Consider the following 25,035-nt stretch of genomic DNA (forward strand, 5'->3'; position numbering starts at 1 on the left):
GCCCAGATTCCCCTCTCACGAAACGTCAAATGCAGCCCACCGTTTTTATGGCTGAAAAAGTGAAAAGTATTGTGTTCAAAGTAAACTGTTATTAAAAACCTCAGTCGGCGGAGCAGTTTTTTCCAAAGTTGCTGATAAATCTAAGCAGAAGATTAATTATTTCTAATGTCTGCTACGTTTGCTGGCATGAAATTTCACTCAAATGGCTATTTATGATTCGATGTGATGCAAACTTAATCATTTTTTGCTGAGAGGTTCATGTGAGGATTTGAACAGCATGCGCATAATTGGTATGCGCATGCGCATAATTGGTATGCACAAAGTGGAATAAGAAAAAAACTCAGCAATCACAGAAAAAGAAGACCGTCTTCGCGAGTCTCGTCTCAGGTTCCGACCAAATTCGGACAAATCTAGTGGTTGGTTTTCTTGATGAAATGAAAAACCATGAAATGGTTTCAGTTTTCACGCAACTCTCCATTCATAGACTCTGCATAAATTCATTGAGGACTTTTACAAAAAAAAAAAAATGCACCTGTTCTAACTAAAAATGAATAAATGTTTGATTTGCATTCAGCCGAAAATGGCATTTACTCGCATTTTACTCATTAAAAAGCAGTAGTATTACTTGAATAGTGTGTCGTTGGTAAAATAAAAAGTTGTTTATATTTTTCCTTTTAACCAAGAGAGGAAATTATTGACTGGTCCGCTAGATCCCTATCTAGCTAGCGGCTCCCTAGCCGGATCCTATTCTTGGCACTTTTGATTCATTTCGGCAGTGGGGTTTTTCGAAAGCTATTGAGCTCATATTTTGCCACAATATGCGTCGTATTGAAGTGCATCTTATTGCAAAATTTCAGGCAATTCGGCCGACAAAAACCCCTCATGCCAAAGTGAATCGTGAAAGTGCCCAAGTAGCTCTGCACCCTATCATATTCCGCGCGGCTGTTGTAAAATTTCCAAAAACGGCCCACCGCAATATAAATTGAAGGGTGCAAAACCGCGGTTGTTTTTTTCCTCCGGGGAACGCCGCGAGTCCTCAAAAGAGCAAACGCGCTCTACTACCTACCCTGCACAAAGAAGGGTTTTTCTACTGGCAACTAGATGTCGAAGTAATCTTTTAGTTTTGATTAAATTTACCGATAGATAGAGACTGTGGCTTTTGAAAGCATTATGTGTAATCTTTTTCCCTTTAGTGCTACCCTCTTCATTCAATTTTGTAGCATTTGCGTTACAGTAACTTAGAGTAACTCTATTTCTGGCGAGAATTTTTCCTAAGTGTTGCGAGCACTTTTACACCATTTCTACTTAGAACCGTGCTGTCCATAAAAGCAAAACCGAAGTGACTCTTCTGATGCAAAAAACCTTAGTAGTTTTAGTTAGATAATAATAATAGTTAGAAAACCACGCTAGATTTTTAGCATACTCATCTGCTAATCTGTGATAAAACCAATTTTATCACAGATAACAGAATAAATTTTCTCTTGTTGATAAAACGAATTCGGGCTCTGAGTAGATTTTTGCGGGGTGAAGTAACGCAATCAAAACCACCAACACACACAAATCGCTTTGACAGCAGCAGTCGTCATTGGAAAGAAAAATTTTTCGTCAAGCGCTGTTGTTCGTGTTGCAAAAATTGCTTATTTTCTGAGAAAACCCGCTTTCAAGCTACTTAAAATAGTGTTAAATAGTGCATTAGATTGGATGGAAGCCGTTCCGTGATCTTAGGTGCAGAAGTTCGTTCTATTCAAGGGTGAAAACATCGTTTTCCTAGACGTCAAGTCGAAGACATTCTCCGGCCGAGTCTGCTGCAAAGTGGATCAAGAGGTGTTGTGAAGGCGGTCTGTGCGGGTGCGAGTGAGACGGCATAACTGGTGGGCAGATTTGAGGTTAGGATTAGCCAGTTTTTGTTTGCAAACTTTGGCCGCTGATTGGAGTGATATTTTGTTGGTGAGTGTTGGATGATGGGTAATCGCAAATCGGGATCAATTTGGTTATAACTAGGTCATGGGAGTCGATACCGGTCATGGGCCCTTTGCGTATTATGTACCCCCTACAGAAAAAACATAAAATTAACCCTCAAAGCAACCTTATTCCTATAAAAAATCACCGGGGGAACTTCGATTGCATTATTAGTAATTTGTAATTTGTAATTTATTCATTCATTCAACGTAAGCCTGTTAGTTAAAAACTTTTGATCAGGTCAAGGAAAGGTTTAAAGGAAAGGAAAGGTTAGTCATCAGTTTCAGGCAAAATATTTGGTTTGAGACGCATAAATACAGATATTTGAACAGTTTTGTAAACGAAACCACACAAGAGGGTCCATAATACGCATTTCCAGATGGGTCCATAATAGGCACGTCGGCAGCGAGCCGGATAACATGGGAATCAAATGGAAGGTCCATAATGGGAAATGTCAAATTTGTCCACATTCCTATTATGGACCCGGGAGGGTCCATAACGCATTCGGACAACAGTTTTCCAAATGCATATTCGCTGGAAAAATCGAATGATTTGGTATGTTTTATATGCGTACTACTTTCTTCATTATTATTGCATAAGGGTATTTTAGTCCCAAAATTGTACTCTGCATGTTCAGGATAAAAATTCCAACCAGAAACAGTCCTCAACTGCCTCAACCCATAATCAAAACCAGCTCAAAACCTACCAGGTCTTGCTATAAAGCTGCATATTTGTACTCGACGTCATCCTTAAATGACCCGTGCAAGTAATACCACGCTTGTATTTTGTAGCTTTTCAGATGGTGCTTGTACTTGAACTGCAACCGGCTCCCTTAATATGACCAACGGCTTAAGAATAACTTGTAATTGTAATTTATTGACGTTACGATACCCTGTCAGTTTACAAACTATATCTCAGGTCAAGGAAGCTATACTAATAACGTACTATGAAATAAAAACATTGAACTTGTTGTTAGACTCAACAAAACGTATATGCGTCTGAGATATCATTGCGGAAAAGCGTCGAGAATGAATTTCAGCTACTACTAAGGGGTCCATTACTAGCATTGAAACCCTACAATATTTTAGTTTATGGAAATCGTCGGTTTTCCTTGACCTGACAAAATGTATTCCAACAGGGTATTGTTGGCTAATAGTTCAATAATTTATTAGAGAATACGTAAACCTTTTACGAACGTAAACTAGGAATAGAGGTGATTATGTTTAGATGAGAGTACTTTAAAAAATCTTAAACAATAGCATGTTGGGAACATTGGTGTCTTAAAGCAATAATGGGCTACATGCATGCCCCGATTCGCTACTCGCCACACCGTAACGCACTTGCGCTAGTGTTTATGCACGAAAAATCGCTAAAAGGTAACGCGAAAAATATTTGTATGGCGAAAAGCATCTAACGAATTATTTCTCTAAGTTGGGAACTATTTTCGAAAAAATATTTGGTACCGATTGTGCGTGATGATGATGGCTATCACGCCTACCAAATATTTTTTCGATTAAAGCTTTAATTTACGAGATATTTGCAGTTAGATGCTTTTCCCCATACAAAATAAAATGAGTAAACTCCTGCTGATCAACTGTGGGCATGAGCAAAGCAGGTAATCCATTGTTATATTAGAAATTATGCAATGTAGGTTTCATCCGCGTTTCCAGGGAAAAGTTGTTTCAAAAGCAAAATCCATGTACTAATACACTTTGTCTCAATTGAGTTAAATGGAACGGTACGGTGAACGACCGGTTGCATTGCATTTGACCTGAGTGCAGGATGTATTGCAAGTATGTAGTTCTTGAAAGTATTCCTTTCAAAGGTAACAGAAGATTCGGTTTTATCACAAACACAGTTTTGTTTTCCTAGTCTCAATTAATAGTTTTATAACTGACAGGATACCGTATGTTTAATAAAATAACAATAACAGTTTCTTACAGCTGCAGAAGTATCTTGGGTCCAAAACAGATTGTTAATTTGAAACATCTAAATTGTCGGTTCCTTAAGGCTGCGTTCAATCCGTGATAATAGATCAAAATTTGATTTAATCTCCGTGGGTGAAAAACGGTGCAACTATCGTCTGACCTTTCCCCCCTCCTTCCACATCGTTACAAATCCGTGGATCCCCCTCCCCCTAAAATGCTACGTCATTTATGGACGAGCTCTTTCAGAAATTAGGTTATTTATCTACCTAAAACATCACACTAATGTGTGAACTATTAATGAAGATCTTGCTTCAATATCGGAATGGGTGGCACGAAACGGCCTGTCGCAGAATCCGAAGAAAACACAAACGATACTTTTCAGTAAAAACGGCTCCGTAATACCACAACAGGATATCATCTTCAGTGATCCCGCTGTGCAATCATGTCACAAACTTCGGACTACACATGGACAATGAATTAACCATGTCAACTTTGACAGGTACTGGTACCGTTGTTTTCAGATTTCCCAAAGGAGAGAAAGAGAGCGATTTTCTGATGACGTCACCGTGCAATGGGCAATGGTGATGTGCAGAGTCTATGAATGAAGAGTTGCGCGAAGAGTGAAACCAAATCTACCTATCGAACTGTCAAACCGTCTACCTATCGAGCAGCCCAGCAAAATAGATAGGGGCTGTTTTCGAAGACGAAGAAGAGGAGGCATTCAAAGAAGTCTCTTCGCGCAACTCTGTGTATATAAACTCTGGTGATGTGGTGTACTATCCCGGGCTTTCAGCGACTCTTCGTGAACAGCTGCATCGTTGCTTCAAATCGTGTCTTCGTTTAACGCACAACCTTCGACGTCGTGATTCAACAGCTACCGTTCGAAATTTCATGAAGCAGGCATTTGAGAATTCGTTGCCCAGTTATCTCATGCAGCACATACAATACGGACGTCCGAAAAACACAGAATCTTATTGTGCCTAGGCACTCAACATCGGGTGGCAAAAGTGTACTGGGGAATGGAATGCCCATAGAAATCAAACAAGAGCGAAGATTTAATGCCTTCAAGAAAGCAATAGTTAGGCTAGAATAACTCTTCAGTTTTCTTTTAATTTTTTCGTACCGCTCACCCCCGCTAATTTAAACTTTACCTCATGCAAACCATCGGGGTTCATTTTTAATTTGAACATCTAGTCACCCTAGAACCGTGTTTCTGGTTACCTCTTTCACTGTTTTGTTTTGATATCACGGTCTGTTCCACAGCGTTCCATTTTACTTTACTCCGTTCCATGAGCTAAATGACGTTTGAACAATTTTTAAACTGAACGATGCGCAAATTAGCGGGGTACAAAGTAAAAAGTGTTCAGATTAAATGTGGTCAAACCAACGGGTACCCGGTAGTTTTTAAATGATTCAGTTACAGTGGCGCGGGAAGTGGATAGGACAGGTAGGACATGTAATGGAGCTAGCGATTTCTGAAAGTGCGATCTCTCTTGATATGATCTATCAAAGCAATGCTAAATCTCATCTCTCAGAACAATTCCTATAGAACTCCTACAGCACACTGTTTAGAAGTTCTTTGTTTTTTTAGAATTTCTGCAAAATTCTTAGAAATTTCTGGAAATAATTCTTAGTTAGTTCCTAAAAAAATATTTGATCAAATTCCTATTAATATTTTGTGGCATCATTCATAAAAATATTTAGAGCAGATTGTGACGATTTTGCAAAAGATTTTTTTCAAGAAATTCCAGCGAAATATTTTTTGGAGCATTTTTCAAGCATCTTCAGTTTCCCCTGAAAACTTTTGCGAATAGCCGGGTCTCTTTGGTGCAAAGAAAAAAACTACTCAAATTCATAGAATTTTTGCTGTTTATACATTGGTTGTCTAGAAATAAATGAGAAAATTAGATTGATAGTAAAGGTAAGAAGACTCTACTTCTAACGGAAGGTCTTTAAAGTAAATATTTCAACCAAAACGGTATCTAAAGTCTCTTTTTTTCCTTATTTTGCTTGCATCGACTATATCGTTTTCAGAGACTATATCGGGTTCAACAGGCTCTTCAAGAATTTCGTCTCAGATTTTTCGAGGAAAAGCTTCAGGAATTATCATAGTTATTTTATTCAAACAATGTTCAAGGTCTTCCGCAGGGTTCTCTTCAGAAGTTTTTCTAGAGATTTATCTACCATTTCTCCCAAAAATTCTTTCAGTGATTTTTCAAAGGATGCTTAGAAAAAATTCCCAAGAATTTGCTCCAGGAAATTCTAAAGAACTCCGAAGCTACTTGTGCTGGCCGCACGGTTTGGCTCAATTATCCGTCCATAGCGATACGAGGTCGTTGGGATGACTTAGTGGATAGAGTAGGATTACAGGAAAGAGAATCAAAACAAAAATGAAATTCAACTCAGTAGTGTGAACATTTGAAGAAGAGAATTATTCTAATTGCGAATAAATAATAGGTTGTGATCTGTGCCTAGTGTTTACCAAGTTTTGAACAGGTAAATTTAAATTGAGTGCATTTGAAATCAATATTGAAATTATATGATTACTTATAGCTAGGTTACATTGGAAGACAACACAACCGTTATCGTACGTTCTCAAACCTAGATTTACTATCGGACTTAGTTCTACACAGTGAGTAAATAATCAATTAGATTGCAGATGGAGAATTAAATTTAATACCACATGTTTAGGCTAGCGTTATGAACAAGTCGAGATCTAGGAAGGCGATTGGTCAGAATCACTCATTGCAAGAGGTGTTAAGGAGAAACTAGCTTTGTAAGTAAGAACAAAATTTGTTAAATTTATGAGAAACTAATGTGAATTAAAATTTACAGTTTGAGCTGCTTGTAAGCTACTACAAAACTTTAGCGTATTCCACCGAATTCCAAACATTACTACCACCAGTAATTTCCTATTTTTTTTTTTTTTCAAAAATATCCTAGAATTTCTTTTACTAATCCTTCAACCGAATTGTGCAGTGTTAGTGTTCAAGAAATCCTGCAAGATTTTCTCCACCTGTTCTTGTGGATTCCTTCAAGAAATCATACATGTTTCCTTCCTGAAATTCAAAATTCCTTGAAGGGTTCTTTGAACAAATCTATTTTTTCCAGTATTTCATCCAAGTATTACTCATACAGTTTTACCAAGCATTTCTTAAAAAAGTTTCTCAAAAAAATCCCATGAAATCTGCAAAAGTTCATTTAAGTCTTTACACCAGGTTATACTACAACATTTTTTTCAATAATTGTTCCGATTATTTCACAAATTTCTAAAGAGTTTCTGTCCAGCTATGACTATCTTGAAAAAATTCTGGAAGAATTGGAGGAATTCAGATGATTCCAGCAATATTTTTTTGGGTAATTACATTTCTGTTTCAAAATCCAGGTTATTAGAGAAATGTCTGCTAATAAAATAAACCAGTCTTCCAAGAATTGCTATTTTTAAGTTGTACGGAAAAGTCAATGAAAATTTCGTTAGAATGCTTGCAAACAGAAGAATTTCCTCAACTCAAATCAAAATGACCGAAATGTCACTTATACCGCTTTATGTTTGGGCCCCTCAAATATAATAACTTTCAACTTCCAGCCCAGGGTTAATGTTTTTCCTAGCTTCACTGCACACAAAAAATTGCTAACGTTTGTCATACCCATGGTTTCAAATGTGGACGCGCCTCTGATTTAGTAATTTGCAAATTTTTGTTGTTTCAAAACTAGATTTTCTTTAAGAATGATTGTTTTTCCTTGAGTGTGCACTGACAGGATACCGCGATCAATGAAATTACATTAACAAATGCAACGAAAACCGTAAAATGTTTTTATACGCTTTTTACGATTTTCTGGAGGAATCCAAATACAAATATACATATTTATCCATTTTCTATAAACACGGGTAGAAATAGTAATTTACGCACCAAGTTGCAGAAAGATGATTTGAGTGTGATCGATCTATCTCCACGTCCAATTTCTATAGTCATCGGTCTCTGATGATAATATACACATGAAGTCGTTGAATGTTTTCCGCCGATAACAGCACGTTGCACAGTGATGCGAGAGCAAACTAACTTGACCTATTAATTCCCAAAATATTTTTGTACTTTTATACGATAATTGAATAGTCTTTTCTCAAGGTTACATAAGGATTGAATAAAAATTGAAATTTTGAAAGCATTTTTAAAAACGACCGACGTAATTGTATATTTTGCTCCTTTGTAAAATATATGGAGAAAATCAAATGAAATTCAATAGGGTCCTAAGGCCTGTCCCAATTTCAATGCCAAACGCTTAAGTTTAGGCTAAAAACACATGTTTACTCAATTTATTTTTTTTTTTCTTTTGTTTAAGTCCAAAAAGCATATTTTTAGATTTTGGGTGTATTTTGCTTTCCGTGTCCCTTCCAAAATGTCAGATACAGGGTGTCGACTACCTGGAAAAACCTGGAAAGTCAGGGAATGTCAGGGAATTTATTTTTGACCTGGAAAGTCAGGGAAAATCAGGGAATATCACTTGAGGTCAGGGAAAAAATAGCAATACTTCAACATCAAACGAGTTTATTGTCTGCAAAGTAATTGATCATGCTAAATCAATACACCTTCAGCATAGCTTTGCTTTGTAGCCGTGCACTCTAACCACTCGACTAAGGAATCAAGACCCAGAAAATTCTCCAGAAATTCTGAGGATGATTCTCAAAGTTCCTCGATTATTTTTAGTAATCCAGAAAATCATTGAAAAGCAGAAATTTCAGGAATTTGAAATAATCTTGATAATCTATTGACCAGTGCTGGGAATGGTAATAGTAGTAGGCTTAAATTTCGCGAAAATCACGTGGCTCTTCCCAGTATAGTAGTTCAAACACGTGAATCTCATCAAGTAGTCTATGTTGGAAGCATGAATTTTCTAAAACGTTAGTGTCATTGAAGGCTCTAAATGCGGGAAATGCAGCGGAAAATAGAACATTTTTCTACAGTTATTTTGGGTCGCCCTTAGCAACGGTTTTTTTTTTGCAATTTTCAAGGCTTTTTGCCTACAGCAGCGATGGACGTGAGTTTGACTGGCTTCGCTGACTGTGATTGGCTTTGTTTGGCTACTGTAGAGTGAATTTCAGATTTTTTCCCAACCCTGCTATAGACAATTTGTGATATTACTTAGAGATACTCATAGATGAATTCTTAGAAGAGTTCCTCGGAGCATTGCTGAAGGTACGAAAAATACAAGAGAATCATTAGAAACCTTCTAATTAGCGCATTGTTCAAGCCCTGAATGCATTCCGTGAAGAATATTTAGATAGTTTTTCAGGGGAGAAAAGCTAGGGGTAATTCATATCGAAATCCTAAAATATTAACTAAAAAAAATCCTGTAACGAATCAACGTGAAGAATTATCAAAGATATTCTAAGAAAAAAAAAGTGAAAACAATTTGGAAAAGATTTATGTTATCCTGAAAAATATGTTTATAAGCATTCCTGAAATAGTTCTAGGAAATCTAAATGCTATTTTTAGAAATATTTAAGACTGAAAGAAATTCTTTAACAATTTTTAGAGAATCTTGGAGATGAGGAGCTTTTGCAGGAAATCTTTCAAGAGTTCATTGAGAAGTATTGAAGGAATATCTGGAAAAATATCTTAGGAATTTCAAGAAGAATTTCTGAGCAATCTATGTGGAATTCCTTGAAGCAATTCTCCATGAAAGTTCTATGGCAATGGCTGGAATTTTGCCTGGAAAAAGAAATAGCCAAATTTTTGGATAGCTTTCTTCCACTAAAAAAAAGTATGGTGGATGATCGTAATAGTGTTGCCTCTTGTATAAAAAAGTTATAATCAGGAAGGAGTACAAAATTTTCGTTCATGCCTAAAATTTTAAATTAGTTCTGAGGTAGTTCACTAGCCGAGAACATCTTTGTTCATACGGATCTTCAAGTTTGAAAAGTAAATAGATTCTCAATTGTTCAGTTTTATCATATCAACTTGAATAAACGTTCATGATTGTCACTTGGTCACATATATCTCAATAAAGTAAAAGCCTTTGATCAGTTTATTCATACGACCTATAACATAACGAATATGTATCTTCTTGTAAAAATCGTACTTATTTCGGTTCAAATTACCAAACTCAGTGGTCTGGAACTTTTCTGGAAAATGACTGGAAGGTCAGGGAAAGTCAGGGAATTTTATTTTCAAAATTGAGTCGACACCCTGAGATAGGAACAACCCCAGTGTTAAAACTAAAAGCCCTGTGGTGTTTTTGTCGATTAAGCGAACGTCAAACATGAGCAAAAGTGTCAAGGTTGATTTATGGACCCAATTTTTAAATTAAAGTTTAAATATGATGTAGCCGTTATTTGAGCAGAAAAAATTGCTAAAATAGTTGCAGTAACATGCTCTTTCGTGTCATTAAATAAAAACAAGATTTCATTAAACATTTTAGGACCCAATTTAGTTTTCAAATATGAGCACACACTCGCACAGATATGACACTAGTTTTAAATTGAAGATTTTTCAATCAAGTTTTGGTAAATCATAGACTCATCTTGCGAAAATTTGCGCAACATAGGTTTTCTATCGTTTGACTAACCGGATTGAATGTGACAATTCTGAGTACGGTAATGTATTAATGAGAGTAATGAATACTTCTGTTTTGGTGCTAATCAAAGGGCATATTGGTTTAAAAATCATTACAAAAGATACTGATATAACGATACTGAAGGATTTCATTTTTAAACCATTAACTAGCTGAGCTCATGTGCCATATAGCTTGACGAAGCCAAATTACATATTGATAATATAAAATACTGATATATTAAAAAATTTCAGTTGAGGCCAATGGCCACGGTTCATACAAATTTTAAAATTTGTGTATGAACAAATGACCACGATGCGGAAGGGGGGTTGTGTGGAATCCTTAAAAACTGCCCACGTGGTTAATGGACAGCCCCTTATGCCAATGGTAAAACAGTTCAATAATTAATTGATTATGACCAAATTTCTGGGTTGAAAAATTGAGTTTTGGACGTAAACAAACATTTTCGGTGACATTTCTTGCCTTCTTCCCCAGCGACCTCTATGATGGTGGCGCATTATATTTGCCTATAGGATAAATTGCTTCAGAGGCACATGGTTTCGCTTTTTTATGGACCTCGAAATACTACTTTCTTTCTTTCGGAGCACACCATCTTTAGCCCTGCTATCTTCAAACACTGCGATTCCAATTCCAAAAGTCAGCCAATTTGATCCTGAATTTCGGTTATTGTTTCAAACACTAATATGAATTTCATTCGATATTGTTCGAAGCAAATGACTGTAATTAAAATCTCTAGTAAATATTAATAAATAATCTTATATTGTAGGGTTGAACTACCGATTTGAAAAAAAAAAAATGAAACGAAAATCAGGAAATGATTTGACAACACAAACGTTGTTGGATTTCGATCTGGGAGAAAGTTCTTCGGATTCCGATTTTAGAATCGAAGATCACGATGACGATAGCGATGACTTTTCGGCAAACAGCAAGGATGAAGACGATGGCGATGACGACGGTGACGATGATGATGATGACGATGACGACGGGGATGATGATGATGAAGATGCCAGTGACGATGGAGAAGATGAAGATGGAACCGATAGTGGAACAACTGGAAGCGGATCTAAAGTGGTCGAATTGCCAAAACCGGGAATCGTCACAGAAAGAGCTGTCAGTTTGGAAGATGCTATGAAGAAAAGCTTGAAGGGAATTGACAAGGCCACATTAAAACTCTTGACCATACCGATTTGCTGTGCTTGCTTGGGAGATCGCAGTGACGATCAAAACGAAATTGTGGAATGCGATGGATGCGGTGTGACGGTCCATGAAGGATGTTATGGAGTAAGTGAAAGTACCAGCGTCAGTAGCACAATCTCGTCTTGTTCTACGGAACCGTGGTTTTGCGAAGCATGCAAAGCAGGAATTGCAGATCCGGATTGTGAGCTATGTCCAAACAAGGGAGGAATTTTCAAAGAAACAGATGTTGGTAAATGGGTTCATCTGGTTTGTGCCCTCTATGTTCCAGGGGTCGCTTTTGGAGAAGTTGATCAATTATCCTCTGTCACACTCTTCGAAATGCCCTACAACAAATGGGGTGCAAAGACGTGTAGTCTTTGCGATGATACCAAATTTGCTAGGACAGGAGTTTGCATCGGTTGTGATGCTGGAATGTGTAAGACCTATTTCCATGTAACCTGCGCTCAATACGCTGGATTACTATCGGAAGCCCATTCAGAAGAAGCAGATCAAGCAGACCCGTTTTATGCACATTGTAAGATTCATTCAGATAAAACTTTGATCAAGCATAGAAAGCGGAACTATAATGCTATCAGATTGAAAGCTTATAACAGAAAGTTGGAACAAGAAGCCAAAAAAATGGAGAAACCCTCCCCAGAACAAGTACGAATAGAACGCAAACTGGCTAAACATAGGAAAAAATATGTAATCCATAAAGAAACTAAAAATCCACCTTGGGTTCCTACACAAAAAATGCCTCGTCTGCTAACCACTAGTGCGACAGCTTGCAAAAAGCTTCTATTGAAAGCTGAGCTTATGGGAATCGACACCACAGCGATGGAATTCCAGGAAGCTCAAATGACTGCCCTGGCCGATGTTCGTAAAAAATGGCACATTCCGCCAGCATTTAGTGTGGAGTTTATCGGATACTACTTAGATCGAACAGTTCGGCTCAAGGACATCAAACAAAATTTGCAAGAACAAGTTTCAACTAACCAAAAGCTACTTGAGGAGCAACAACGGCTGCGGGATAAGTACGATTGTGCAATGAAGGTAAACCAGGCAGCATTGAACCAAAATGACGACTTGAAAGATGCAATTAAAAAACTGTACGATGATATTCATGCTCTCTGTCCTAATAAGGCGCTAATTCCTATTGAGCAAATAGGCAAACCTCCGTCAGTTCCGCCCATGCAAAATCCAAACGTGATTATAAATACGCCCAGCTCAACACCGCCAGCGAGAACCATTACTGTCCCCACGGCTGCGGCACTAAAAATGGGAGTTGGATTCCCATTGCAAAATCTCATCGCACCGGGAAAACGAGACGACACTGGGCGCATCCTCAGTACACAGTGCAAACAAAACAGCGAAGAGTTATTGAACGAATGTGGCATTTGTAAGCGATGCTCTGATCAACATCTGCTAGCGAAATGCGATACATGTCATCTGTATTATCATCTTGGTTGTTTGAATCCTCCGCTAACGAGACATCCGAAAAAGTCGAAACTCTACGGTTGGCAGTGCTCCGAATGTGATAAATCTGATGATTCTGGACCGGAGAATGTTATTCTCCCGAAGGCCCCAAGGAAATCACGGACGCGGTACAGTAAAGATGGAATTATCGTTCCGTACGATATGCCATCTCCGGAATTTGACAGATCCCCGGAAACTACTCCGAAGCGACCTCGCAAAAGCGGTGGATTTAGCACGGCTGAAAATAGCCCCTCCAAGGCTTCAACTTCACTTAATGGCATCGAAACTAAAGAGGTTGTTCTCGAAATTCCAAAAATAGATTTGGACTTAGCTGATAAATTAGTCGCAGGTGAATCTTCGATTGAAATACCAGAAAAAGGCTCTGTAAAACGTGGTCGAAAGAAAAAGCTCGTCGATTCAAATGAAGAAGTCAAACCTCCCATCAAAGAACAAGTAAAAGATGAACCAGTAAAAAAGAACACCCCTCCGCTTCCAGCTGAAGTTACTGTTCCAGAGTCAGTTACAGTTCCCAAGGACGAACCTCAACAATTGTCATCTATTGAATCCAAAACAAAAGAGTTTAACAAAAAGGATAAAAAGAAGGAAAAGCCGAAGCCTCCGACGCCTTTGATAGAATCCAAAGAAAGTATTGCGTCAGCATCAAAATCATCAATAGAGGAACAAGATCCTCTTGCATCGGGATCATCTTCCCAAGAAATGCTTCTCACTGCAACAGAATCCACTACAACCATATCGACGTCATCTACCGAAACCATTCAACCAAAAACAGTTGAACAGCTTGGCCCTTTAGTCCCAATACCTCTAATACCTGCTGCCTCCGACGACCTTACCGGGGCTCCTTTCCACAATCACTCACACAAACACAGCAAACGAAAAAAGGAAAAACATCGAAACCGGTCGCCACACGAAGACGGATCCCCCACAAAAGAGCACAAACGCAAACGGAAGCGGAAGAACCACGATATAGAAAATCCCAACGATGCCGGTGGAAGCGGCGGCAGCAACGTCCCACTTGTTGCATGCTCTGTTCCGCAGGACGACAATAGACCGCGCATCAAAATCAAGGTTTGTGCTGCTGTGTTCTTATGGTGTCAATGTATTATGAACTCATTTTCATTTGCAGATCAAATCTGTACTGGACGGTTCCAATACGCATACAATATTTTACGTTCCAAATGACAGCATAGAGCCGCCAAGGCCCAGCTCCAAAAGCGAAACTGTAGCGGTAAGTTAATTACTAGGGGTGAACGCATTTTATTTCGACCCATAGAAGCGATTAATAGTTTAAAAAAAATTGAAATCGCACGACCAATATTATGACGTAAATTATATTAAAAATCTACAAGGTATCATGTAATAAACCTCATTTTTGCATCAATCTTCTTCTTCTTTCTGGCGTTACGTCCCCACTGGGACAGAGCCTGCTTCTCAGCTTAGTGTTCTTATGAGCACTTCCACAGTTATTAACTGAGAGCTTACTATGCCAATGACCATTTTTGCATGCGTATATCGTGTGGCAGGTACGAAGATACTTTATGCCATGGGAAGTCGAGAAAATTTCCAACCCGAAAAGATCCTCGACCGGTGGGATTCGAACCCACGACCCTCAGCTTGGTCTTGCTGAATAGCTGCGCGTTTACCGCTACGGCTATCTGGGCCCCTTGCATCAATGTTGAACCTTATTGAAACGGCTGGTAGTTATATATTAAATTGAAAGGATAAAAAGCAGCATCTTTGTTGTTTTGACCCTTTCTTTCAATTTTCGACCCATTCGTTCTAATTAAAAAAAAAAACATAATAAACGGGTGGTGGTCGATCAACGAAAGAATGTGCAAGTTGAGGCTCAAAGGCCGGTTCTTCAACTTCAGCATCATCAACGTGCATAGCCCACACTCCGGAAGCACTGATGTTGACAAGGACGCATTTTACGCGCAGCTCAAACGCGAGTACGACCGCTGCCCAAGCCACGACGTAAAGATCATCATAGGAGATTTGGACGCTCAGGTTGGCCAGGAGGAGGAGTTCAGACCGACGATTGGAAAGTTCAGCGCCCACCGCCTGACTAACGAGAACGGCCTACGACTGATAGATTTTACCGCCTCCAAGAATATGGCCATTGGTAGCATCTAGTTCCAGCACAGCCTCCCGTATTGGTACACCTGAACATCACCTCAGCAGACAGAATCGCAAATCGACCAAGTTTTGATCGATGTACGGCACTCCGACATAACTGACGTCAAAACCTATCGAGGCGCTAACATTGACTCCGACCACTACCTGGTGAAACTACGCCCAAAACTATCCGTCATCAACAATGTATGTCGCCAACGTACGCGCAGCATCTTGAGGCAGCGTTGCCGGATGAGGGCGAGCCCGATAGGGTCCCTCTTAAGGTCTGCTGGAGGACAGTCAAAGCAGCCATTAACGACGCTGCCGAAAGCATTGTCGGATATGTGGAACGGAGCTCAAGAAACGATTGGCGCGGGCTGCAATGCTGCAGCATGGTACGCGACAAAACGTGGAGCGATACAGACTGAAGCGAAAACAGCAAACCTGCCTTTTCCGGGACAAAAAGCGCCGCCTGGAAGAGGTGGAATGTCAAGAGATGTTGTTGCTGTATCGTTCTCAAGAAACGCGGAAGTTCTATGAGAAGCTCAACACATCCCGCAAAGGCTTCGTGCCGCGAGCTGAGATGTGCCGGGATAAGGATGGGAGCATCTTGACGGATGGACGCGTGGTGATCGAAAGGTGGAAGCATCACTACGATGAACACCTGAATGGCGCAGATAACACAGGCACAGAAGGTCAGGACAACGAAAGCGATGGCTACGTCAGCACATCGGACAGTGGAAACCAACCAGCTCCGATGGGGGAAGTTAAGGATGCCATCCAACAGCTCAAGAACAACAAGGCCGCTGGCAAGGATGGTATTGGTGCTGAACTCATCGAAATGGGCCCGGAGAATTTGGCCGCCTGTCTGCACCGGCTGATTGTCAGAATCTGGGAGACGGAACAACTGCCGAAGGAGTGGGAGCAAGGGGTCATATTCCCCATCTACAAGAAGGTGACTAACTGGAATGTGAAAACTGTCGTGCGATCACTATCCTGAATGCCGCCTACAAAGTGCTATCCCAGATTATCTTCCGTCGTCTATCATAAATAGCAAATGAGTTTGTGGGAAGTTATCAAGCTGGTTTTATCAACGGCCGCAGATCTTGTCCGTGCAGCAAATCCTCCAGAAATGCCGTGAGTACCAGAGGTCTCTACGCACCATTTGTTCATCGATTTCAAGGCGGCATACGACAGTATTGACCGTGTAGAGCTATGGAAGATCATGGACGAGAACAGCTTTCCCGGGAAGCCCACCGAATCTCGGTGGGGACTACGACAGGGCGACGGAACTGATCGCGACAGGGCCCGTCTAGGAAACAGTGTCACGATAGACGGGGATACCTTCGAGGTGGTGGACGAGTTCGTCTACCTCGGATCCTTGATGACGGCTGACAACAACGTTAGTCGAGAAATACGAAGGCGCATCATCAGTGGAAGTCGTGCCTACTATGGGCTCCAGAAGAAACTGCGGTCAAGAAAGATTCACCCCGCACCAAATGTACGATGTACAAAACGCTCACAAGACCGGTAGTTCTCTATGGGCATGAGACGTGGACTATGCTCGAGGAGGAATTGCAAGTTCTTGGGGTTTTCGAACGCCGAGTGCTAAGGACGATCTTCGGCGGCGTGCAGGAGAACGGCGTGTGGCGGCGAAGGATGAACCACGAGCTCGCTCAGCTCTACGGCGAATCCAGTATCGTGAAGGTAGCTAAAGCTGGAAGGATACGCTGGGCAGGGCATGTTGCAAGAATGCCGGACAACAACCCTGTAAAGATGGTGTTCGCTACGAACCCGGTCGGAACAAGAAGACGTGGGGCGCAGTGAGCTAGGTGGACTGACCAGGTGCAACAGGACATGGAGAGCATGGGTCGCAATCGAGGATGGAGAGAAGCGGCCATGAACCGAGTGAATTGGCAAAGTATTACTGGCGAGCTTTTATCAAGATAATTGATGTAAAGCCAAATAAATAATAATTCATGTGTTTCAATATTGAAACATACTAATTTATACATGTTTAAATAAATCCGTTCGCAGTTTAAATAAGAATTGTTCTACCAATGGGTCGAAATTTGGATATCTTACCCTACATATGCTTATCCTAAGAGTATTAATCATATTCCATTCGAATTCTAGACAAGCACTCCAATCAGTTCGCCAGCCATTCTGCCTGGCAGCAAAACACAAGCGAAATCAGAATCCGCTAGGCAAAGTACGTCTGCTACTACGCTACCCTCTCCGGCCAAATCTCCAACACCTGCACCAGTAGCTGCTTCGGTGTCAGCACCTAATGTGAGCACAAAACCACCACCACCACCACCGGTTTCTGGTCGCGGTCGAGGCAGGCGTCTCAGCGTTATGAGACCAAATCGACTGAATGCATCGCTAAACTCATCCTCCGGAAATAACTCTTCGACCGCAGGCGGCGAATCCATGTGCGATGTCTGTCATCAGCCCGGAACTAACAACAATCTCGTACAGTATGATCTCTTCTCAATTGCGTTAATGGAAGGTACAAGATGCGATAAGATATTGTGTTTATTTTTAGGTGTGATGAGTGTCACAAAAACTATCACTTTGGCTGTTTGGATCCTCCGGTCAAGAAATCTCCAAAACGTCGTGGCTATTCGTGGCATTGTGCGGATTGTGATCCCACGGTAAGTTGTATTGTAAAGGTTTTTTTCTGAGCTCATAGTGAACACAATTTCAGTTTTTTAATAGCCCCCAGCCCTACTAACAAATCCAAACTAGCATAGCCACAAACTGGCCTTCTTTAACCGAGTGCGCGGCTACAAAGCAAAGCCATGCTGAAGGTGACTGGGTTCGATATCCGGTCGCACACTGTAGCCGTCGCTGAAAAAACGTGATCGAAATTGTTTTGACCTTGAAAACATGATTTTAGTACTATAGTGTCTTCGGGAAAGTTTTTCCATAAAATAATCGCTATTTTATGAAAGTTTCAATTTGGTGATTAATCCACCTAAAAGTGAGAACGAAATTTTATTTTTCGTATTTATGAATTTAAAAATAAACTTTATTCGGGAAAGTTGTAGGTAATATTATAAGAAACAACTTCGCTGAAGACACCGTATGCATATTTTTTGATTTTCATGTACATTTGTGGAGTTTTTTGTGGAACACCCCTAAAAATCACTTTTTTCATCATAACTTGGTTGAATCACAGACAAACAGACGTAACACTTAGAACAAAGCTCGATCAAAATCATAGTCACGAGGACATGTGCGCTCAATGCTAAAATTATTGTGTTTGGCCGACGGGCCAACAGATGGCGGTAGTGTGCAAACGTCAAACGCGAACAAAAACGATGCGAGCGCTGCGGGTGGCGGATTGGCCACCTACCATATTTTTGAATCGACCGTTTAAAAGGTGGTCGATAGACAATGATGAGAGTGTGACGTCTGTTTGTCTGTGGTTGAATGATTTTGTACAATTTTCAATTGTTCTAGTGTTATTTGTTACTTGCAAAAACGCAAAACTTTCTCTAAAAAGCATATTTTTATCTCTCATACTTTTCGAGTTATTGAAGGTTTTATATTAAATTTCGCACCTTTTGGACACTAAAAATAATTAGGTTGCGCACATTTCCGCAGTCTGAATGAGCATGTTTCAGACTGCGGAAATGTGCGCAACCTAATGATTTTTAGTGTCAAAAAGGTGCGAAATTTTATATAAAACCTTCAACAACTCGAAAAGTATGAGAGATAAAAATATGCTTTTTTAGAGAAAGTTTTGCGTTTCCACTGTTTTATTTTGTATGATGCTGATAAATAACCTTCGCCAATCGTATCATCAATCAAGCGGTTCTGGTGATGGCAAATCACATGACACGAGGGTAAATATTTCCGATAACTATTACTAATATCCCAAAATATATCAACAAATGTATTTTTTTTTCATTCTCCACAAATTATCAACTATTTATTGTAAAATGCATAAATGTTCTAATTGTGAATAAAACTAAAATATAGGGATTTCTTATGAACAAACGAAAACTATAACATTTTTTATTGGTTTAGTGGGAAAAAATTTCATTATCGGTATTTTACTAGTACTACCGATGAATCTATGACAAAAGGTCGAAAGACAAAAGGCCGAAAGGACAGAAGGTCGAAAGACAAAAGGTCAAAAGGACAAAAGGTCGAAGAACAAAAAAGAAGGGACAAAAGGTCGAAAATCTTTTTTCAAAGAAGGAAAAATGTACCACCAAGCAAATCATTTTCGACCTTTTGTCCTTTCGATGTTTTGTCTTTCGACCTTTTGTCCATAAACCCCACCGATACTGATCGATGTAGTACACTCAAAATAATCCAAACGTCATTGTTACGTGAAAACATACGTGGTTTTTTTCCATCGCACTTTTCACGTAGCTCTTACGTTAATCATAGGTAGCCCAGAATGAACGCATGAACTTTTGAACTTCGTCCATTCCACCGGCGCTACAAGTAAGAGCTACGTGCATTTCCCGGTAGCCTTTACGAAGCGTTTCAATAGGACCTAGATGGTTTTGCATTAAAATAACTAGAATATAGACCAACCTTATATCTAATAGGCTTTGGAAGAAAACTAATTCCTAATTGGATAATGTAAACAAATCTAAAAGATTGTGATATTTTTATATTCAATCTGAGCATTGTGAATCTTGTTTCTCAAATGTTGTGAGTATGTTCTGTTTTGTTGCAGCCTTCGCGTGCTATAATTAATAGAGGTTATAAATCAGGTGTAAAATATGTACTAATGCAGGGATTCTTCGGTATTCAAAGCATATTTACCTTAAAATTAATCTAACACAGGGTTTAAAGTTCAGCAGCTTCTGAAGTTCTGCAAAAATCAAGCGGGCGCCATCTTAGGATTTGCGCTCAACACCGAATGTACGTACAATATGCAGATGTCAAAATGAACTTAGGCACCTACGTGAATTTCCCGTAAGTGCGATAGGTAACCTCAGTAACAATTACCGATTCACTATTTGATGGTTATGAATGGCTTAGTGATCTTTATCTTAGTCAGGTGAAATGAAGGCAAAATGAATTTGGAATGATCTACGTGATTTTTCTCGTAGCAATGACGTTTGGATTTTTTTGAGTGTACCGTTGAATCGGTATTCAGCAAAAGTAGTCGGAGCCGGAATCCCTAATTGACCACCTACTTCATATATGGAACTAACGTTAGAAAAGTGAACGATGAAAATAGTGTATGATATTTAGTCTGTTTGTCTGTGGTAAACCTGTCTGAACAGATTATTCCGATCTGTTGTTGATTGATGTCATAGTTGATTTGATTGCATAAAATTCGATACAGTGATGCCAGATATTCAAGTTAAGCCAATATAGGGTGTAGTGGATAAGTGTAAATTATATCTGCATGTAAGTAAACATTTTTTCAGACTTTCTTTTGACCGTCAGGCTAAAGCAGACTAAAAGCGGCTTTCTCTGCATTTCATAGTATTAGTTTCAAACCATTGGATGAGCATGTTTCAGACTGCGGAAATGTGCGCGACTCAATGATTTTTAGTGTCAAAAAGGTGCAAAATTTTATATAAAACCTTCAATAACTCGAAAAGTATGAGAGATAAAAATATGCTCTTTTGGAGAAAGTTATGCGTTATTGCAAGTAACAAATAACACTAGAACAATTGAAAATTGTACAAAATCATTCAACCAAGTTATGATGAAAAAAGTGATTTTTAGGGGCGTTCCACAAAAAAATCCACAAATGTACATGAAAATCAAAAAATATGCATAAGTGCAGCAAAGTTGTTTCTTATTATATTACCTTCAACTTTCCCGAATAAAGTATATTTTTAAATTCATAAATACGAAAAATAAAATTTCGTTCTCACTTTTAGGTGGATTAATCACCAAATTGAAACTTTCATAAAATAGCGATTATTTTATGGAAAAACTTTCCCGAAGACACTATAGTACTAAAATCATGTTTTCAAGGTCAAAACAATTTCGATCACGTTTTTTCAGCGACGGCTACAGTGAGGGTCGGTCCAGGATCTTTCGTAATGGAAATTTCCTTGACTTGGTCCACTACCTGAAAAAACTGGAAAATCTGGAATTTTTATTTTATTTTCTACCTGGAAATTCCAGGCTGGAATTCTCTGGGAAATTATTTTGAAGCAATAGAACATGGAAGAATATGTCATTTTTGTGGCACAAAATTCTTTCAATCCGTTAACTTTCGGCTGCGCCGCTATCAAAACGCTAGTTAACATGTTTAGTCCACAGCTGTTGCATAAAGATCTTGGCTGATACCGTCGTGGCACCAATTAGGACAAGAGGATCGAAAAGGCTAACTATTAGTGATAGTATTTTCCGTTTCGTGAGAGGGACGTCCGTTTTCAAGGGAGAAATTTCAAATTGGTATCGAAGCGTATCGGTAATGGGCATCCAAGTCAGTCCTTCAGTTTTAACGGATTGATCGGGGTCTAAATCAACTCCGGATGTATCCTGAATAACCAGGTTCTCTGTGGGTAGAGTATCCAATACCGCGGGAATATTGCAGGACCACTTCACGTATTGCTTTTGCTGCGAGCGGAAAATTAGTGTTTCTTCATCGACTGCCAACTGTTGAAAAGTACGGGTCGCCAAAAAGGGTGCGGGTTTGGTTCCATTTCTTACGGTGTTCAATTCATACAGCTTTTTCATTTTGAAGAAAACCAGTAGAGTATCGACTGGAAAGGTCGATCTTCTGTCGCAATAAGGATCTGTCGAAACATTTTCTAGACGTCTCTTTCTGCATTACTGCAATCTTTCTGCACTACTGGCCCCACCAGAAGCGCATCGTTTAAGGATACTCCGGATGACGTTTTGTAGGAAGCGTCGAAAACAACCCTAATCTTAGTAGTGATACTGGCTTCCTTGACCACTGGGTGATGGGATAGATAACGCCGTTTTACGGATTCCTTTTCGTTATTTCCGACCTATCGAATGTATCCCAATTGCAGATACTCGTGCATGAATCTGACGTAGGGTTTCATTGCTAGTAATAGACCCCTTAGCTGAAATTCATTCTCGACGCTTTTCCGCAATGATATCTCAGACGCATATACGTTTTGTGGAGTCTAACAACAAGTTCAATGTTTTTACTTCATAGTACGCCTATGAAACATACAAAATCATTCGAATTTTTCAGCGAAAAATGCATTTAGAAAACTGTTGTCCGAATGTCTATTATGGACCCTCCCGGTGGGGTAAGGTTGCTTTGAGTGTTAATTTTCTTTGCTTGCACAAAGTGTCCCAAGCGATCTGATAATTGACTTTGGTAATCTTCAAAAAATCGATCAGACTTTTGGGCTCGCCGTGAAGACACCCCTTCAGGTAATGAAACTTCTCTACCTCTGGCAAGTCGGTTCTCCAGTGAATCAATGAAGCAAATAAGTCTCTGAAACTCAAAGGTAGCCGAACATGATCGAGAACACCCAACATTGATGGCTCACGAACGGACTGTTCCAAATCAATCGGTTCATGCAGTTCCTTTGCCTTGTCCTTAAGAAAGGATTTATCCTCATAATAACGTTCGCTGATGTCTCTTCGTAGTCGATCGTAATGATTCTCCTCATCCTCAAAATCTTCATGCGAATTCAGTTCAACCAAAGCTTTACTGAACCTTTCTCACACACTGTCGACTCTCTCTAAGCGGACTTCAATTTCAGAAACTGTAGTCTGATTATTGAACCCTTGGATAAAGGACCTAATGTCATCAAAAGAGGCCGTTACATCCTCCAGTTGTATCCGCAGCTGAGTCAGGGTAGATCCTTTCCTGGTTGTAGGTGGCATAGGTTTTATTCACAAATTTCATAACGCCAAAAATCGTCATTTTTGACACCCACCCACCCCCTAGTACCGCTTTTTGTATGAATAATTTACAAATTTTGTATGAGCTGTAACACTTGTAAGACACCCACCCACCCCCTTCAGCGTTATGAAATTTGTGAATGGGCCCATAGTGTGACGCCAATCGTGTGGAAGAAGAAGTGGTGTAGTATGCCGCGTATACTGTCCAAGTTCACTGACCTGAGAGGGATCCAATGGACTACCTGCTCTGCTCTTGTCCACAGTTGATCAGCAAGAGTTTTCTCATTTTATTTTGTTTGGGGAAAGGTTCTAACTTCAAATATTTTGTTAATGGAAGATTTAATCGGAAAAATATTTGGTAGGCGTGATCTATCATCATTACGCACAACCGGTACCAAATATTTTTTTTCGAAAATAGTTCCCAATATTGAGAAATAATTCGTTAGATGCATTTCGCCATACAAATATTTTTCGCGTTACCTGTTAGCGATTATTGTGCATAGACACTAGGGATGGTACACAAATTATGTCACGCTAAATTTCAACGAAATAGACCTATCTGTCAAGATTAGCAACATATTAGAGTTTAAAGGCATTTGCATGGGGACGGACCTGGTGTAGTGGTTAGAACACACGCCTCTCACGCCGAGGACCTGGGATCGAATCCCATCCCCGAGATAGTCACTAAAAATTTCAGTGACAACTTCCTTCGGAAGGGAAGTAAAACTGAACTAGCCCAGGGCTAAAAATCTCGTTAATAGAGATAAAAAAAGGCATTTGCATGCCCTTACTAGTGATTTAAAGTATTTAATTTTTGTTTTGCAAAAGTGAAGTGTTAAAGTTCAATAAGGCAGCGTCCATTTATTACGTAACGCTCAAATTGGTAACCCCTCCGTAACGTTTTTTTGTATGATTTGTATGAGCCGTAACGCTTGAGCCTACTCCCCCCTCCCCCTAGAGCGTTACGTAATTTGTGGATACCGCCTAATTGTTTTTCTTAAACATACACTAATAATCCCTCCATAAATAGAAAAAAGTATAATGTAAAGGTTACTTTGTTGAAAACAGGGCGAAAACCACCAGTGCCTCGCTACCAGCCCTGCGTAATCCCTTTATTTCCGTCATACATATAGCAGGCGTTGCAGAATTCGCTCTCATCTGAGAATGAAGCACGATCAAAGCAAGCAAAGAAAAACATCCCATCTGTTGCGGTCCACGATCGTCATTGTATCGCAAGGTGTAACAAGTCTGATAAATGGAAGCAGCGAGCGAGAGCCCCAACGAGAGAGCGACGATAAAATCCATTTTTCTCGCTTGTTTACCGTTGGGGATAGGTGTTTTTCTTTACTGGCACGATAAACAATCCACGAACTTTCAATAACAACAGTGTCCCTTAGGCTTGGAGCATGTTTAGAGGGGTTTTATCATGCACTACTATCCCCCCAATCTGATCAAACTTGTAGCAGTATACGATAAACAGTCTCTCATAATGTGCAGCATGTTATGATAGTTACAGAGAGCGATACGTGAGAGATTCTCTCAATTTTCTCAGGATTCAATCCCTGCATATTAGTACATTGAGTTATTAGCTACTTGCGCCTAACATATCTTTCTTTTCCTTTCAGGATACTGAAAATAACTGAACAACGAATCCAAATGAGTGTCGTTGCCGGTGTGATGAAGAGTGATATCAAATGTACAGGCAAAAAAACTGCTATGCTGAACGAATTTCCACAACAGCATGAACCCAGTCGAATGAAGTATTTTCTATATGAGATATCTTGTATTAAATGAACTATGAAATAAATAAGGCAACCCAATTCTGAATCTGTAGAAACTAAGAGCTGTTTTTCTTTGTACCGCCGTAGTACAGTCACCCCACAGTTATGGATCAGCCAAGGGTCATTTTTTAGAATAAAATATGGTTATAAATCATGGTGACTTAGTACAAAACAAAATTTCTTGCCTG

The 25,035-nt window shown here is 39.5% G+C and overlaps 1 protein-coding gene across 1 annotated transcript; it reads left to right on the plus strand.

The window, feature by feature from the left end:
* Positions 1–1,552: 1,552 nt before the first annotated feature.
* LOC5576897 (PHD finger protein 14) lies at positions 1,553–24,907 on the plus strand. Its single transcript, XM_001662947.2, has 6 exons — positions 1,553–1,947; positions 11,227–14,198; positions 14,257–14,358; positions 17,379–17,722; positions 17,791–17,899; positions 24,692–24,907. The coding sequence occupies exons 2-6, from the start codon at positions 11,256–11,258 to the stop codon at positions 24,707–24,709; spliced, it is 3,516 nt and encodes a 1,171-aa protein (XP_001662997.2). The 5' UTR covers positions 1,553–1,947; positions 11,227–11,255; the 3' UTR covers positions 24,710–24,907.
* Positions 24,908–25,035: the final 128 nt, after the last annotated feature.

The sequence above is a fragment of the Aedes aegypti genome, chromosome 1, assembly GCF_002204515.2.
Source record: "Aedes aegypti strain LVP_AGWG chromosome 1, AaegL5.0 Primary Assembly, whole genome shotgun sequence".
Lineage (NCBI taxonomy): Eukaryota > Metazoa > Arthropoda > Insecta > Diptera > Culicidae > Aedes > Aedes aegypti.

Bases quoted from the DNA above. Each gene is read 5' to 3' on its own strand.
- LOC5576897 (XM_001662947.2), top strand. From the start codon at position 11,256: ATGAAACGAAAATCAGGAAATGATTTGACAACACAAACGTTGTTGGAT. The intron at 14,199-14,256 runs GTTTGTGCTGCT...TTTCATTTGCAG, and splicing joins GACCGCGCATCAAAATCAAG to ATCAAATCTGTACTGGACGG. The intron at 17,723-17,790 runs GTATGATCTCTT...GTTTATTTTTAG, and splicing joins ACTAACAACAATCTCGTACA to GTGTGATGAGTGTCACAAAA.